The following is a 17414-nucleotide window of genomic DNA, read 5'->3' as shown; positions in this document are numbered from 1 at the left end:
GAGCCAACTTACCCACAGGTTGCGATGATAGAATGTGACCTAGACTAGGACTTAGGGCAGTCAGTCTGTCCAAGCGGACAGTGTGTAGCATGTTGTTCTCTACCCTTGTTGCATTGAGTCTTCTGGAACATCGGAGCTGTTCTACCAGAGTGAGTTGGCACTGCCTGTAGCTGCTACCAGTCTGGGTACTTACGCAGGTACTCAAGTACTTACTTACCTGGAAAGCTCGAGTGTCGTGGTTTTCCCCTGCACTTCAACTTTCCCGCCATTTCTCACCAGTTGACAAAGCACCACTCCCCAAGCATTCTTCTTGAATCCTGTGCAGGTTCCTTGTGGCTGCGCTTCCACAAACCCCCACCTCCCTCATGTTGACTTTACCCTGCCTTATTTGACGCGACTGACTGCCCACCCCTCCACGCGTCTCCCGTCAACTGCATCGACAACCACCTGGCAGCCACCTCAACTAGCTCCCATCTGCCCCTTCATCGCCCATCAACACTTGCACACTCACAAAATTATCAACGCTGTTCTCTCGGGACATCCTCCACGAGACGCCATGTCTGGCTCTCCAGCCAAGCACACGGCGCAATGCCGCATAAAGCGCGAACCTGATCCTGATGAAAACGGCTCTGGTACCACTTCAGTCCCTGCTTCCCTCGTCGCAAATTCGAAGCCTATCTCTGCTCACAGCAATCACCTCGAGAAGCTTGCCTCGAGCTCTTCCGTCTCGGAGCTTGAATCTGCTGTTCAGGTCGGCATCCGCCTTCTCGAAGACCTGAGGGCGCCCCTGAACGCTACTCGGGGAGATGGGGATCCCCAGGTGGCCCACTGGCTGCAGTGCATTCAGCAGGTAGAGCTCAAGGCAAAACCACCTCGCACCGTTGTTGGGGTCGTGTGAGTATTCTCATTTGTCTCTTGGACGCACAAACTCTAATGTGATTGTCACAGTGGTGTCACCGGTGCGGGAAAGTCCAGCGTCATCAACGCGCTGCTTGATGAAGAGAGGTAGGCTATCCAAGCCCACAACCAACCCCGAACTCTTCCCTCGCACTTTATGACGACTCTTGCTTACTACTGGTACAGACTGGTGCCCACCAGCGGATTGCGAGCGTGCACAGCTTCCGCTACTGAGATCTCATTCAACCACTCGGACGACCCGAGCGAACTTTATCGCGCAGAGGTCGAATTCATCAGCGCAGACGATTGGTCTCAGGAGCTCAAGACCCTTCTGAATGACCTCATCGAGATCGTCGATGGCACTCCCAGGATTTCTCCGGATTGCTACAACCCCGACACCGATGCAGGTCTGGCATATAGCAAGATCAGAGCTGTCTACCCAAAGAAAAAGAGGGACGACATCGTGAGACAAGCGAGCAATCCGGATGATATTGCTCGAGAGCCTGAGGTTCACGGAGTCTTGGGAAGTACCAAGCTGCTGTGTGCCACTTCATCCTCGGGCCTCTTTGAAAGCCTCAAACAGTACATTGACAGCAAGGACCACGAGGGAAATCCAAACCAGGATAAGGAGAACTCGAACAAGAGACAGAAAAAGTCAAAAAAGGACAATGAGAAGGACAAGGACAAGCCGAAGAAGCCTGAAAAGAAAATGGAGTACTGGCGTAAGTCTACAACGATCAACCCTTCTCCTCCTGACGCCCCGTTCTCTGGATTGCCAACTTCCTTCCCCTTGATACCTGCTTCATTCCATATCCCCCTTTGCGAACAGTCGATTAATACTTCGCAGCCCTCATCAAAGTGGTACGAATCTATTCCAAGGCCGCTGCCCTTTCCACAGGAGTCGTGCTGGTCGATCTTCCTGGTAAGCATTTCCGAAATACAATTTTCGCATTCCGATCAAGGAACGCTGCCAGTCTTCTTTTGAATGTCCTATCCAAGTTGTAAATTTGAACACTCACAGATCTATCACACCCAACCCGTCTCCGACGTGTTCAACTTCTTGAGTGATGGTTGGTCAGCTGACTCCGGATCTTGCAGGCGTGCAAGACTCCAATGCTGCTCGCGCCGCAGTTGCTAAGAATTACATGAAGGCGTGCAACGGCATATGGATCACCGCTGACATTCAGCGAGCCGTCAACGCCAAAATCGCCAAGAAACTCCTCGGCGATAGCTTCAGGAGGCAACTTAAATACGACGGGGCTCTTTCCACAGTGATCTTTGTCTGCACAAAGACAGATGACATCCTGCCCACGGAAGTTGGGGCCAGCCTAGGTATTGAGGACGAACTCGGAGATTACTGGCAGAAAGCCAATGACCTGGATTCGGAACGAAACGAGCTGACCTCGCAGATCGAGAGCTTGAAGGAACAGAAGCGTGAGTTCGACGAACTCCTTGAGAAACTAGATCTGGACAACGAACAATGGGAGGAGCTACAGGAGGAGCTGGGTGGTGATAAGCCTTTGTATGCGCCTTCTGATATCACTAAGAAGCGAAAACGCGAGATTACCCCATCAAGCGACGTCGATGCAGCTCAGGATGATACCGACAACGGAGAGACTGGCCAAACCTCCGAGGCCCCGGATACACCACTGACAGAAGGCGATATCGAGAGAGAGCTTGCGACTATCAAGATCCACAAGAAAGAGGCTCGTAAGAAGAAGAAGAGCCTTGAAAAGGAGATTTCCAGGGCTAGGCACGCATTGGATGAAGTCACAAAAGAAGGGGCAGAAACAAAATCTGACATGCTGCGGCTCTGCATCCAGCGCAGGAATGAGTATGTCAAAGTTGCAATCCAGCAAGACTTTGCGCTGGGAATCAAAGAGTAAGTACCATCTATCTACACAAGAACAGAGCTTGCTTGGATGCCACTTCGTTAGCTTCTGTTGATCTGGGCTTCAGTCCTCTTCTTCTTGCCTTTCAAACATCCTCGAGATTCTACATACCTTTTGACTGATGTAACAAAATACAGGCTTGATCAGGAGGTTTCAATTGAAGAGGATGAAGCCGACTTCGACCCGGAAGAGGAGAAGCGAGACTATGATGAGCTCGCGCGAAGCCTGCCCGTCTTCTGCGTCTCATCACGATCGTACCAAAACATGGCCGGAAGGCTAGAGAAAGACATGGTCCAAACTGATGGCTTTGCATTTCTAGAAGACACAGAAATCCCTCAGTTACAAGAACATGCAAAGAGAGTTACTGAGCGCGGCCGCGTCAGCACTTCTCAGCTCTTCTTGAATGAGCTGAACCGGCTCTTGCACTCTATGATGTTCTGGGCCTCCGGCATTACATGCCCTACCATGATACAAGAGGAAGTAGAAGTGGATGAGAGACTCCTGGATAATCTCTTCACTAAACTTGACAATGTGGGTGACGAGATATCTGTGTCCCTCTTGGTTTGCTAACGTCTTTTTCCAGAGTCTCCGTGAGACCATCGAGGACTGCCACTCTTCTATGAAACACGACCTCGAAAAGAACCTCCTCAAGACTTTTGATACGCTCATCCCTGCCGCTTCTGACAGCGCTCTCGAGACCGCAACGTAAGTAGGATTCTGAGCTTTCCCTCAATTACAGTTATTGCACAAATGCAGAACACCTCTTCTGGTGGGGAGTTGGACCTGCCTGCATGTAGTCCTCAATAGTCTGACACTTGTCAACAGTGGATGGGGAAAACCTCGAGAGGAGAACGGACTGCAGTGGTCGAGCTACAAAGCAACATGCCGCCGCGACGGCTGTTGGAAAGGAACCTTTGGAAAGCGAGACTTCAACGAAGAGCTGTTCGAGCCTATAAATAGGCAGCTGGCTGGAAATTGGGAGAGAGTCTTCCAACGACGGATTCCGCGGACCCTGCGCACATTCGCCCAAGAATGCAAGGAACATCTGGAGAGCTTCCACGGCGACGTTGCTGCCAACATGCTGGATGCTTCTGCAAGCTGGACAAGTGTCAGCGGTCTAGACCAGCAGAAGCGTGCGTACCAGAAGATGCTCGACACCACTCCTAATTTCTTCGGTGCAAAGATCACAGAGATTCAGCGTGAAGTGAATCGTGGATTCACGCCAGTCATCCAAGCTGCTATGAAGCCCGCCTACGAAGCTTGTACCAATGAGCGAGGTGAGTCTCGAGAGTGCATGGACATCCCTATCCGCCTTCCTCTCTAATGATTATGCTACGAATTAGGCAGAGGCACGTTCGTCCGCATGAAGGCCATCATGGAATCCCATGTGGCCACCGCCCGCAACACCATGTTCAGACAGGCATGCGATTCAGTCCAAAGACAGCTGGATTCAATGTGCGTGGCAATTGAGAAATCATTGACGGTCTTTGTCCAAGACCTGCTCGCCAAGATTCGGCGGGACTATCGCGCCATCCTAGCCGGCCGCTGTGACGAAGCATCTGCTGAGGTGCCTTTGGGCGAGCGAGTGCTGCGTGACCAGATGCGGCTTATCCTCGACGACGCCGACTATCGATTCGCAGAGTTTCGCTTCGCGGCTTCCGAAGACTCGAGGTCAGAGGAGAGCCTCATTGCCCAGCAGCTCCAAGACGGCATGGTGCAGAATCAGGAGGACGTGCCAAACTCGGGCATGGAGAAACATGTGAAGTCGGAGAGCGCCTGAGGATGAGGGCAAGTGTTCGAGTAAAAGCATGAGAGAGAAAAAAAAATGGTGTTGGAAGGTGGTGGTGACTTGATTTCACCAAGGCATGGTTTGCAGTTCTGGGACGTTTCGCCCTGTAAGTTTGTGGCTGCAAGCTGGTATGGATGGATGCAGACATCGGAGCACCTGAGTAGGTCCTTGAGGTGGATGATGAGAGGTTGATGGCTGTAAGTTGATGAGGCAGTGCCCCCGTTACGCGACCCTCCCTCTTTGTGATAGGCATCCTTGTTTTGCCAAAAGTAGGCTGGAATGGAAATACAATGAATTTTATGTACACTAAGGTTGCAGTTTCTCTCTTCAACAGGCTGGCAGATTGCACCAAAATCGTCAGCCATACAGATCATGTCAATGAGTTTAATTCGTCTCTCACTGCTAGGTAAGGTTCCTTAAAGGAGGGTCATTCAATCAACGGCGTAGTCTTGAAGCATTTCTATGATAACCTGGACTGGTATTGGAGTCGGTTCATTGTGTGAACTTATATTTCTGGTGTACGGATCTCATACAGACAAGTGTTTAGAGTAAGTTCAGCAGATCAATGCTAACCAGTCGTTTGGATGTGATTGTAGGATTCAAACGGTTTGTGACAGTTCGTCCGAATAAGTGATGCTATAGAAAACTACTGAGGCTTGACTGCTAACCTGACGCTCGGCCCAGACATGTGAAGACTCCAACGACCATGTCCTAGGCCAATTGTGAAACATGGCCAGCAAGTCAAGGCCTTGGTCATGCGACGAGTGGCTTTGGTTTATTACTTCGACCCGAACCTCAGCTTCTTGGCACCCAGATCCCCAATTCAATCCGACTGTCTCCGCACTCCGCAAAAGGTAGGTATCAGTCTGGAAAGCGACCCAGAATTGCACCAATGTTCCCAGTTCCCAGGTCTCCCAGGCTCAAACTAGGGTAGGCCCGCATGTCTACCCCAGCTGCTTTACCGAGGCCGCCTTGCCCGCGGGCTACGGTTGGCATGCAGGTGACAGGTCCCTGGTCCGACGCGTTTATCAAGTCCCAACCTCCATGTTTGTGCGTCCCTGCTCTGTTATCCTTGTGGGGGCAGGACTGCCGTTCCGTGAATCCCAGAGGATGCCGCGTGAGATGCAGAGAATTGGACGATTTCATTCATCGCCGAGTTCACCTCCGTCTGCTTGCCCAAAATGCTTCCACCAAAGAGTCTGAGAAACATATGGGTCGGCGTCGCGATCTTCGTCACATTGATTCTCGTTTCGCATGTGTACATGGGTGAGGATGAATCCAACGTCCCAGAAAAGATAAGTCTCTGGCACCCCTCGACACATCCTCAGCAGCAACTTTTGAAAGATGCACACAGACTACGATCCGCGGATGCGTTCCTGCCGCATTTCAAGGCAGTAATGGAGCTGCCAGGTTACACGATGCAACAGGCGAGGCGGTCTTGTCCCTTGCGACACGGCGAGAAGGTGAATTTCCAGTGGGAGGAGGGCGGCCCGGGCAGGGAATGGATCAAGCAAGACGTCCCAGGCTCAGAGATCGAATCTCACCGGCGAGAGTGGCAGTCCTTCATCGGCAATGGCATGATCCCTTACTCGAAGGTTAAAAAGAAATTCTCTGGGCGTGGACTTGTGATCGTGGCTGGCAATCAGGACACCCTTAAGAGAGTGGAAGTGATCCTGAGATCCCTCGCCCGGCTAAAGTCGACAATTAACATAGAGCTTCACTATTGGAATGGTGAAGTGTCTGAAGTGGACAAAAATGCCCTTCAAAAGCTATATTCGAAGATGTACTTCAATGATTTGGCAGGGGAACACAACATCATCCAAGTCAAGAAAGACGGTGACTACATCAACTATCAACTCAAGACTGCTGCACTCGTCAACTCACGTTTTGCCGAACCAATCCTTCTCGATTCAGACAACATCCCCGTCATCGACCCAGCGCTGCTATACTCATCTGACACCTACCGCGAGTTTGGGACCATCTTCTGGCCCGACATAGCTCGGACAAGGCCTCAGAACCCAGCCTGGGCCATCTTCAACACAAACTGTCGAATGGACGAGTACGAACAAGAAAGCGGCCAGCTCGTGGTCGACAAGACACGCTTCTGGTACCACCTGCAGCTGGCCTCGTGGCTTAACAACGAGCAGGGCGCCTATTACGGGCAATTCCTCCTCGGGGACAAGGACACGTTCAGGTTCGCATGGCACGCGCTCAAGACTGAGTACGGCAAGCCCAAGAGGTGGCTCACGAGCGTCGGCACGACCAACGATGGCTTCTACTGTGGCCACTCTTTTGCGCAGCATCACCCAGACGACGACCGGATCGCCTTCATGCACGGCGGCCTGGTCAAGACGGTCCACCTGGAGGTGATGAGGTGGAACAGGGAAAAGAAGGGGGGCTACTTTCGAGACTACAAGCGCGCCATGTCGGATAGGGAACCGGCGGTGAGTGTGGACGTTGGGATCAAGTTTGACGGGGCGCTATACAAGCCAGATCATGGGCCTGATTTCCACGCTGCCATGTGTACGGACATGTATGATGTTGAGCCGAGGGATCTTGATGAGATTCTGCCTGGTTTTGAGCAGGTGTTTGAGGAGATTGGGGGCTATTGGGCATTGGATGGTTCCTAGGACTGAATATTTGTTGCTGAAGGTTGTTTGACAGTCGAGTTTCCATCTTATCAAAGAATCTCGTAATATCAGCTATATCTCCAAACGTTCATATACCATGTGTTGACCAGACTCGTTAGACACTTCCTCTGCTCGGTGCGTGGTGCTCTCTCGGATTGCCTTGGCCACCTCACCGTCTTCATCCACGGCAAGGACGGTATAGTAGTCTTGGTTTAAAATGACCAAGAAGTCATCGTCGCCATCAGTTGCCCACGAACGAACCAGAGGTTTTGGTAGACCAAACATCCCCGGGCAGTCTCTGACGTGATCCCCCTCCCAGTTGCACTGACCGCTATAGAACAACAGTAGGTGCCGCAGACCAATAGTAGTACAAATTTCCGGCATTGATTCGGGGACGTCTGGGGCCCGAATGATATCATGCCTTTGCTTCCAGTGTTCCAGGGCTTCAATCATAGTTCGAAGCCGGTGGGAAGGAGTCAAACTACTGCTAGCTGTTTCCAGCGATGTCGCAGCTTTGATCAAACATTCCATGGCCAACTCGAGTGGAGGACTTCCGGTTGTCGCAGCCGCAGCCGCGGCTGCTTCAAGGCTGCGAGAGCCGGACGATGGCCCCACTACCAGTAAGGGCCAGGGCCTAATAAGTGGTCCTTCTGGGTCGTATTTGAGTACCATCTGATCATTCCAGAGTAAAAAGCTCTCGGCATCAGTATGATTCGGTGCCTGGAACCCGAGAGCCCCGAACGATTTGCTAATGGTGTTGAATGTGACACTGCGGATTTGGACACCCTCGCGAGTTCCTTGTCTTTGTTCCAAGAGCCGATACGTACCATGCGCGTCAATCAGCCGAGGGCTGAAAATCATCGAGTGAGGTCTGTGCCAAAGAATTGGTACGCGATATGTGAAAATCTGACAACACCGCTTGTCCCTGTACTCGCACACCCAGAGTTCGTCAGGGTTGAGATTCTTGTCGTTGTATGTTGCCAGAAAGAACACATCATCGTGCCTGGGATGGAACATGATAGTCAGCTCGTTGAGTTCAAGGATTGATAGGGGTCTGTTGAGAATATGTCTGCGTCGTTGGGATCCTCGATGGGCGCTTTCATCTTTTGGTATGGTTGTATCGACATCTTCCAAGCCATGACGGAAGGACCAGAGTAACACATCGCCACTTTGGCTCACAATCACGACTGAGTGGTTTCTTGTAAAGCATTTGCTTGGTGGGGTGGGAAGAGTGACGCGATCGACGGCTCGCGACACCAAGTCCCATGCGTATCTGTTGTTGCTGTTAGCATGATGTAAGACCGGTCACGTATTTTGGGCATACACAATTCTCTCCCCAGCCACTCTAGCCACAACGAGCTCATTCCCAAGTGCACAAAGCAATAACTTGATCCCTTTGGTCCGCATAGAGGGCAGGGAAAGATCCCAGCGTTGATGTGCACGGAAGTCATGCACGATAATCGGGTGTGCCCATTCACCGGGAGCTGGCGTCGATTGCCATACCAAATAACCACTAGAATAAGAATAATTGCTCACAGCACTGCTCGAGCCGTGGTATGGAATAGCGTATGCGTCTGGCGGCGAATCTCTTGCTGTTCTGGCTGAGGGGGACGGTCGAAAGCTGATGGAACCGGCGCAGGCGAGATCCTTAAAAGTTCGGCCTCGGTGTAAGCCTTCAACGCGATCCATGGCGAACGTTCCATCGGGATTCTTGAAAAGTCCACACGTGAACCTTGCGTGTGGGAAGAGAGGACGTCAGTAGACTCCTTCGGGTGAGACGAGACAGGCACGACACTTGCCTGGTCCGAAATCTGGCGGAATCTCTGAGATATCGCTTCCTAAGGGCTTTGGGAAGCGTCTCGGGCGCGTTGTACGTGTCATCGAAGAATCCCGGGAAGTGCTTTTTGAGCAGATTGTCGGACAGCTGGCTGCTTTGCAGCAGTAGACATCTCCATCTACGGCAGACGTTGGTACAGTGGTAGAGATCTGTGACCCCGAGCAGGCTGACGATCTGAAGCTGAATCTCGTGTGGCAGCTGAGCCCTCGAGACACGGGAGGTGCCACAGAGGATATCGACCCTGTGCTCCAACCGTCTCCGAGCCTCTTGGAACAATCGAAGCTCGTCTTCGCCCAGGCGCTCAGCAATGCCGATGATGACTTGCTCCCTGGTGTCAGGACTGGCCAGGCCGAAGGCTCGAAGGAGACTGGCTGCCATCACGGGCTGGGTTATGTCGTTGTGTAATCCGAAAGGGCCAAGATTGACCTGGTCAGGGGCGCGAGAACTTGAAGGGGCACTCTCGCGCCAAACCGCAGATGTGGCAGGGGTGCGGGAGCTCCCTCCTACAAGCAGCTTGGGGTTGCAAGGAATTGGTTTCCTTGTTGGACCAAGACACAGAACACCCTCCTTTTGGCACGCGTCGAGTCTCCGTGGATCGACCTCGTGATTCGGACTTCAGCTGATTGTCGGGGTAGCTTGGACGTCACTGGACCTGGGAAGCCGCCCGCCTGGGTAGGTACCTAGGTACCTAGGTACCTAGATATGCCAGGTGTAGGAGTAGATAGGTACTCCGTATGGAGGTACCTCCGTACTGTTCTGGTGCTTGCTTATCTTATCAGCCCATCTCCGAGCTCCGGCGTCAGGAGCCCATGACACAATATTGCGAATGTCGGATCCCCTAGGCTTCTCCTCCTTTCTTATCACATAACAAACCACCAACCCACACCATGACCGGCGCCACCAAGAGCGGTGGTAAGCACCAGCCTCCTCCTCCTCCGTCCCCGAACAAGGCCGGCGAGAGCATAAATCCCCTGCTCCAGCCCTCCGCATCCTCCACCGAGGACGACGCCTCATCTGTCCTCAGCAGCCCAGCCTCTTCCTACCGCTCCGACTCACCAAGTCCCTCCTTCAGGCACCGCCGCCGTGCTGCCCTCGTTACCAAACGAAATGTCTCTTTCGTCGGTGCCATCTTGGCTGCGCTCTGCGCTGGCTCCATAACCGCCTTCTCGCTGTACGGCCATCTCTTCCAGGAGCGACTGCACTACACCCAGTACCAAGTCAACGGCATCTCCATTGTTGCCAGCTTTGCGCTCTACATACTGGTCCCTTTCTTCGGCTACATCTGCGATCGCGCCGGGCCTGCACCGCTGGCCGGAGTCTCGGCTGTGCTGTTTGGGGTTGGCTACGGCCTGGCGGCAATACTCTACAAGCAGGGCGAGGCAGCAGGCGGGTCAAAGCCGGGAAAGCTCTCCTACGCCCTGATGGTCGTTGCTTTCATCTGCATCGGAATGGGTTCCTGCGCCCTCTACATCAGTTCGGTCACCACGTGCGCCAAGAACTTCGGAAAGGGCAAGCATCGTGGGCTAGCGCTGGCGATGCCAATCACTGCCGTTGGTCTCTCGGGCATGTGGCAGAGTCAGGTTGGCAGCCGCCTGCTATACGAGCGCAATCCTGATGGAAGCAAGGGGGATATCAACGCCGTCTCGTTCTTCATCTTCCTGGCCGTCTTGCTTTTTGTGGTGGGCATAATCGGGAGTTTGACCATGAAGGTCATCGACGAGCAAGATCTTATCGACGAAGCCGTGGAGGAGCTCGAGAGGAGTGGTCTTCTCGATGGAAGTGCACTCTTCACCCCGGGGCGCACGTCGGCCGGTGGCTATGGCACCATCGAGAGGTCCAACCCGCTGGAGGACGAGGAGGACGCCCGCCTGTTGGACCCGGCTGCGGATCTCGAAGACGACCCAAATTTCAAGAAGAACTGGGTTCTCAACGCCGAGACTCGGCGGTTCCTCAACGACCACACAATGTGGTTTCTGGCGGCTGGGTTCTTCTGCACCATCGGTCCCGGCGAGGCTTTCATCAACAACATGGGCACCGTCATCAAGACTCTCTACCCGCCCACTGCCATCCTCATTGGCTCATCCACATCAGCTGCAACCCATGTCTCAATCATTTGCGCCACGAGCACGGTCATCCGTCTCCTGATAGGGGCTCTGACAGATCTGCTGGCGCCGACGCCAGTGTCACAATACGTGCAGATTCCTTCCGGCCAGCCTGCTCGCACCATTCTCCACCGCATGAAGTTCTCGATTTCTCGTGTCACATTCCTCCTCTTCTTTGCACTCCTCATGTCCATTGGCTTGGCTGTACTGGCCTCGGGCGCGATACAGAACCACGGCGAGCGATTTTGGATCGTGTCCAGTCTTATCGGGGCGGGGTATGGAGCACTTTTCAGCATTACTCCCATTATTGTGACGATAATCTGGGGCGTCGAGAATTTTGGTACGAACTGGGGCATCGTTGCGACTTTCCCAGCGCTTGGAAACACGCTCTGGGGCTTGGTCTACTCGGCTGTTTATCAAGCTGGCGCAGAGAAGAGCCCGAATCCGCCAGAGGCAGGGAATGGCGACCTCTTCTGCTACGGTACCCAGTGCTATGCCACCGCTTACTGGGCGATGGCAATCAGTGTTTGGATCTCTTGCCTGCTGGTGCTGTGGGCCTGGAAGGGAAAGAATGGTTGGTCTCAGCGCGGCATTGTGATTTGATTTTAAATTGGCCTAGAATGCTTTCAAGTCGGTTTCACTTTTCTATCTTTCCATCTCAACGAGCAGTTCGCTCTCATTTCCTTTGTTCAACACGCATCGGCAGGGCGTTTGGGTCCGAGGCATTTGGTGGTTGTTTCGTGTATTCGAACCAGACAGACCTGAGGTCTTGGATATATATCGGCGTTTGCTCATCCCCTACGTCTCATAGAAAGATCTATAAATCTATGCGCTCTCCTTGTTGCCCTTTGTCTCTGCCACAAGCTTTTCGATCTCCCACAGAATCTCGGATTTTCGAGTTTGACCGCACCACGACCCTTTTAGAAATGTCAGTTTCTCAATAACGCCAACATTCTCGTAGTGGGGAACTCACCTTCGACCGCATTCACGGCAATCGTGTTCCACTCATCCACGCTGAGGTCAAAAGCCTCCTGCACGGCCAAGTAGTTATCCAGGATGTATCCGCCAAAGTAGGCCGGGTCGTCGCTGGAGATGCTGAAGCGCACGCCCTTGTCCAGGAATGTCCGGATCGGCACCTCGCTGACCTTGGTCACACCCCTCAGCACCACGTTCGACAGCGGGCACACGCTCAGCATCACCCTGTCCCGCGCTAACCTCTCCATCACGGCCTCATCGTGCCTCGCGTTCACGCCGTGGTCGATCCGCGACACCTTCAGCTCGTCCAGCGCCTCGGTGATGTACGCCGCGGGGCCCTCCTCGCCCGCGTGCGCGGTGAGCCGCACATTCTCCTTCCCCGCGAGAGCGAACGCCTCCTTCCACATCGACGGCGGGCTGTCCTTCTCGGTCGAGCAGAGGCCCATGCCTGCCAGCGTGCCGTCGCGGAAGTGGCCCGCATCGCGCATCGTCTTGAAGCATGCCACCGACTCCGGCACGGGCAGGTGCCTCAGCAGGCACGGGATGAGCAGGCTCGAGACGCCGAGGCTCTCCTCGGCGCGCCTCCGCGCCTTGGTGAACCCTCCCACGACCGTCTCGTACTTGACCCCGCGGTTGACGTGGACCTGCGGGTCAAAGAAGACCTCGGCGTGCCGTACCCCCTGGGCGGCAGCCTTCTCGAAGTAGGCGTAGGCGAGGTCCTCAAAGTCCGACTCGTGGATCAGCACCGTGAAGCCGATGTAGTAGTAGTGCAGGAAGTCGTCCAGGGAGGAAAACCGGCTGTAGCGCTCGTATAGGGCGGCTGGGGACGCAAAGGCCGGGTCCTCGGAGGCCGGCGGCAGGGCGATCTTGTTGCGCTCCGAGAGCGTGAAGAGCAGCTCCGGGCTGAGAGAGCCCTCCAGGTGCATGTGGTGCTCGCACTTGGGCAGGGCCGTCAGGAACTCATGCAGGTCGTGCTTGGCCATCTTGGATCTTTTTTGCTGCACAGACGGGGTGGCTTGAGGCTTCCGTGTCACCGGGTATCTTTTGGATCACTTGAGACACGATCTGTACAACGCCTTGCCTTTGGACACGCGATTTGTGAGGCCGTTTTGGGGTGATTTGTGGCGACGTTGTTTGTCACTTTGTGTATTGCCTGCACCTTGGCCGAGACTCTGTTGTCCCGCCCCTCTTTCACTGAATCGGTAAACAGCCTTGGAACTTGACTGACTCAAATTAAGCCGGCGACGAGGAAGGTTGTCGGGACTCGGGGGAGCCTTTCAGGGTTTATTTCATTCAGGAGACTGACTGCTGCCGTTTTTGAGAGACAGATTCGCCGGTGCAGAAGTCAAGAATGTCTATGTGGAAGACCGGGCTGCAGAGTTTTCCTTCCTCTTCGCTATCTGGTGGTGGTCTTCGCCCTTCGTCGCCCTCTAGCTCGTTGTCGTCCCCTATCCACTTTGCAGGGACCCGGCGACCGCCGGCCCTCGACCCTGAGCCCGAGCCTGGAAATGCCGGCCCGCGGTGCTAATGAAGAAGCGATCAGATGTTGTTATTATTCATCCTTGTAGGCACGCTGGGTCGCCACGGAAAACCCGGCCGGGACGCAATCCGACAGACAGCCCAGGTGGACAGGAAGGGGGCAGCGCTTGCTGAGGCATCTTCAAGATATCTCGAGCCGCCGAGACCTTGTGATGTCTGTTGTCGCCGACGCAGTCCCGAACACAGGGCGCAGGCACAGTCACAGCCCTGCCCGCTTTCCACGCCAAGCCGCGTTCAGGGGCACAGGGGCAGGATCCGAGCGTGCCGATTGTCGACCAGTCCATCACGGCGGATAGTGACAGGTCAGTTTGTTTGCATACACCCCTCCCCCCAATCGACCTCTGCTAAATCCCCAACTTTTTGCTCGGCACGTTCCATTCCCGCCCCAGCCCGGCCGGGTACCACACGTGTAGCTGAAGTTTGCGGACGGGCACTACGCCAAAGCAGCCACAACAAATGCCCATAGCAGCAATGATAAGACCGTGAGAGCGCCCAACGTCGATGCCGTGCATGGCATGGGCATGGGCCTGGCATGTCAGCCCGTCATCTTCAATCTCCGGGGAGCGCCCCTCTTCGCTTTCGGCAATATCGCCACCGCCCAACTACACCTCGAGGTTGTGCTGTCAAGGTCAACGCTGCCAGTCAAAGGACGGCTAACGCCACCTGTCAGCAAGCCCAAGAGGCGGGTTCCCTGTCGCAAGACTTCCGACGGGTTGAGCACGAGCTAGGAACGCAAATTGTACGGTCTGCAAAACAGACTAGTAGGTGGTGGTGCGCATTGCCCCCCAGAGGCCTCGGGAGGAAACTCGTAGAGCCGGTCACATAGAGTCCCCTCTGTGCAAGGAACATCGCCAATACTACTGGTGCCGTCGTCGTCAGCAGAAACAGCTGATGGGGGCAAGTCTCGGCGCAAGGGATGTGGGACCGGCGGCGCAGGATGCCCCAGGATGGCAAGCCTCCATCGAAACTGCGGGCACGACTCACGATGGCGCGTTCAGCGCACTCCCCTAATCGGCAGTCTGCAAGGTGACCAAGTGCTTGGGGGGGGGGGGGGGAGAACAAGGCGTGACTGCACTATTCCCCTTTTCTTTCTCTCCCTGGACGCGTCCCACGTCAATGGATTTCCATGCCGCCGGTCCCATGGCGACCCGGGGGCTGCCAGGGAAGATGCCAGCGGCCACGACGGTCCAAGGCAGGCAGACCGTCAGGCTGCTCAATGCGAGCCCAGCCCAGCCCATGCAAGACAGACGACCCATTTGTGGCGTGCTGTAATAAGCACAAAGGTTATTTGTGCCTACGCACAGGTCGTGGTGTGATCAGTTTCAACGTCACATACGCGATAAGGTTGCGGCTGGTTCTGCCAACAAGTCTGGTTGCCCGCGTCCCACCCGCTTGTCCGCTTGCGATTGGAACCGTTTAAGCTCTGGCAGAATTCTCTTGGACGTGCGAGCGCGACTGCAACGGCAACATCAGTCCAGCTTCAGTGGCGCGGGTGGCACGACTGGCGCGGCAGCATCGACTTGTGTCAAGGTACTTGTACGAAGTACCTGCCATCCCATCATCGCCCAGGTGCGAAAGCTTCTACCGGCTAGGCCGGCCTGTCAAGGAACTGTCACGCAGAGCTTCACGTGGGCTAGAAGTATTAGCGAGTCCCTAGCCCGGCGCGTCACAGTAGTATCGTTGCGTGATGTGGTTCGAGCAGACTTGTGCGGAATATGTGCCTCGCAGAAAGAGAGAGTGAACACCAAGGCAACAGCATACGGCAATGCCGAAATACGGGACAGGTGCGCTTTACCAGGGAGGCGAAGATGCCAACCGAGAACATGCCCATGAACACCCGTCATCGCCACATCCCAGCTAGCCCTCGCAGAAGCTGAAATTCTCCGTGAGAGTCTCTCAGGCCATGGCCAATGCGAATTTTATCCCTGATAGATCTCGAAGGCTGCAGCGTTAAAGCAGAGCCCCTCGGCCGTCAGGCCCGAGCGTGCGGCAAGCCAAGCCAGAAACATCAGGCCAAACCTCCGTGGTAAGAGAAACATCGGCTCAACGGTCAATGGCTTGTGCTTGATAGTCCCTGCCGATTCGAGTTTCAACCTTTCCATGACACATGCCATAGGCTTTCGGAACCTTCCAACGTCGTGACGTGATAGGTTTCGAGGCACGAGGGAGAGATAAGAGCAGTTCAGGGGCTTTTAAAACAGACAACATATTAATGAAGCTATCATGACTGCTGAGGTTGTCTCTTTTGCCGGCATCGTATCTGTAACGATATCTTGTTACAGGTCAAAGGAAGGTAAGAATCTTTACCTGCAGAGCTTCACTTGGACCAGGCCTTATTATACCATCGCGGCGACGGTGATGCCCCGAACGGGCCGCAGATCTGCGTAAGCGACAGTTCTCCTCAGGCTACTGAGCGCTGCAATCGAGGATTCTGCCGGCTGCAAGTGGGAAGTGACCAAGCCAGTCAGCATGTAGCTGTTACGCTCGTATCATGCCTGTTGCTGGGGTACACTGATCGTGCCCACGCTAAAGGTTCCCCAAGGCGGTGACCCTTGTGTGCCTCGCCAGTGCATCGGAGAGTTCCAAATATTCAACAGAGTTCGGTCCATTGTTCAGGGTCATAACCTCTATATCTTTGATTCCATGGACCGCTCTCAACCTGCCCAAATTTGACGGTCGCCCACACAACCAGAGCAAAATGCTTCCGGCACCCGAAACATGCGTGAGCTCGCAGTAGTAGACGCGCAGGATCTAGCGACATAAAACTATGTTCCGAGAGGACGCTGCCGAATGGGTGGGGTGATATGTCGCGTGCACGTTCGACATGGAGGACGGACGGACGGACGGACGGAGATACTCGAACCAGACGTTGAATGGCTGTGACTCGGCTCACACGTAGCGTAGAGTTGCCAGGAAAGCACTTGGGCAGCGCAGCCAGAGTAGCAGCGCTTGTTCGTCCTTCGACGGAGCGGTTGTGGGATGACTGCGGTGCTGCATTGTGTAGATGAAACCTGGGGTATAAGAAACACAGGGGTATCTCGACAAGTAGTTGCTGACGCCCAGGTGTCGACCAGGGGGCTAGAGGAATGCCGACGTGGAAATGACCTGACAACAGGATTCGCGAGGCATTCCTGGATTGAATTGCCAGGACTTTGGCACGAGGCCTGCAAATTGCTACTCCGATTGTATCAGAGGATAGTGCCTTCTCATGTACCACGTCAATTGGTGGAAATCGTCAAGCCGTATTCAATTAGGCAACGGAAGCCAAGCAACGGCCTCAGGCGACTTCAACGAGTCGAGGCTGAACGGCTACACCGCTTAGACGAGCAGAAGAAGCTAGGAGACTGTAAGTGACCTTCACTAAGTGCTGGATATGTTTCAGAGGCAGCAAGAGCTAGGTTCGGGGGAGTCGTACCTGGACAAGAACGCACTGACGACACCCGTGGACGGCCCTAACCGATAGTACCGTATTGCGCAGTAGTACGGTAACTTTACTGGATCTCGGATGTTCCCCAAAAAGGCTCAGCATCGGTACCTTCGAAACTGTATGTACGTGTACTCCGTAGATGACTCCTTGCCCAGAGAGCACCCAAGGCCAGTCCGTACTGTGTGCGAAGCGCCCCGAGTGGCTCACGTGCCCAAAAGCCCACATGACGGCCCGACGTGCTGGTCCAAAGTCACCGGCACCCACGACCAGACGCAGTTAGCATCCCGCAGGCGTTGCTCACTGCGCGCTACCTGCCGTGAGCGAAG

General features: G+C 54.5%; 5 protein-coding genes across 5 annotated transcripts; 3 read left to right on the top strand and 2 right to left on the bottom strand.

Moving 5' to 3' along the window:
• Positions 1 to 556: 556 nt before the first annotated feature.
• On the top strand, positions 557 to 4569 carry KVR01_005775 (uncharacterized protein; the record flags this gene model as incomplete). The annotated part of the gene is made up of 9 exons (XM_044792083.1): positions 557 to 894; positions 949 to 1005; positions 1084 to 1619; positions 1745 to 1819; positions 1996 to 2779; positions 2927 to 3320; positions 3373 to 3494; positions 3615 to 4070; positions 4137 to 4569. 9 exons carry the CDS (start codon positions 557 to 559, stop codon positions 4567 to 4569), a joined length of 3195 nt encoding a protein of 1064 aa, XP_044644578.1.
• A 1100-nt stretch (positions 4570 to 5669) lies between these two features.
• On the top strand, positions 5670 to 7208 carry KVR01_005930 (uncharacterized protein; the record flags this gene model as incomplete). Its single annotated transcript, XM_044788792.1, has 1 exon — positions 5670 to 7208. Exon 1 carries the CDS (start codon positions 5760 to 5762, stop codon positions 7206 to 7208), a length of 1449 nt encoding a protein of 482 aa, XP_044644733.1. The 5' UTR covers positions 5670 to 5759.
• On the bottom strand, positions 7167 to 9687 carry KVR01_006070 (uncharacterized protein). Its single transcript, XM_044784432.1, has 3 exons — positions 9008 to 9687; positions 8533 to 8940; positions 7167 to 8481 (listed from the first exon to the last, which is right to left on the bottom strand). Exons 1-3 carry the CDS (start codon positions 9421 to 9423, stop codon positions 7281 to 7283), a joined length of 2025 nt encoding a protein of 674 aa, XP_044644873.1. The 5' UTR covers positions 9424 to 9687; the 3' UTR covers positions 7167 to 7280.
• Positions 9688 to 9914: 227 nt separating this feature from the next.
• KVR01_006115 (uncharacterized protein) lies at positions 9915 to 13937 on the bottom strand. The gene is made up of 2 exons (XM_044786433.1): positions 12121 to 13937; positions 9915 to 12064 (listed from the first exon to the last, which is right to left on the bottom strand). The coding sequence occupies exons 1-2, from the start codon at positions 13103 to 13105 to the stop codon at positions 11973 to 11975; spliced, it is 1077 nt and encodes a 358-aa protein (XP_044644918.1). The 5' UTR covers positions 13106 to 13937; the 3' UTR covers positions 9915 to 11972.
• On the top strand, positions 9933 to 11750 carry KVR01_006058 (uncharacterized protein; the record flags this gene model as incomplete). The annotated part of the gene is made up of 1 exon (XM_044790011.1): positions 9933 to 11750. The coding sequence occupies one exon, from the start codon at positions 9933 to 9935 to the stop codon at positions 11748 to 11750; it is 1818 nt and encodes a 605-aa protein (XP_044644861.1).
• Positions 13938 to 17414: the final 3477 nt, after the last annotated feature.

The sequence above is a fragment of the Diaporthe batatas genome (genome assembly GCF_019321695.1).
Source record: "Diaporthe batatas strain CRI 302-4 chromosome Unknown Contig00006, whole genome shotgun sequence".
Taxonomy (NCBI): Eukaryota; Fungi; Ascomycota; class Sordariomycetes; order Diaporthales; family Diaporthaceae; genus Diaporthe; species Diaporthe batatas.
The sequence above is the reverse complement of the archived record's forward strand: the minus strand, read 5'-3'. Positions and strand labels throughout refer to the sequence as shown.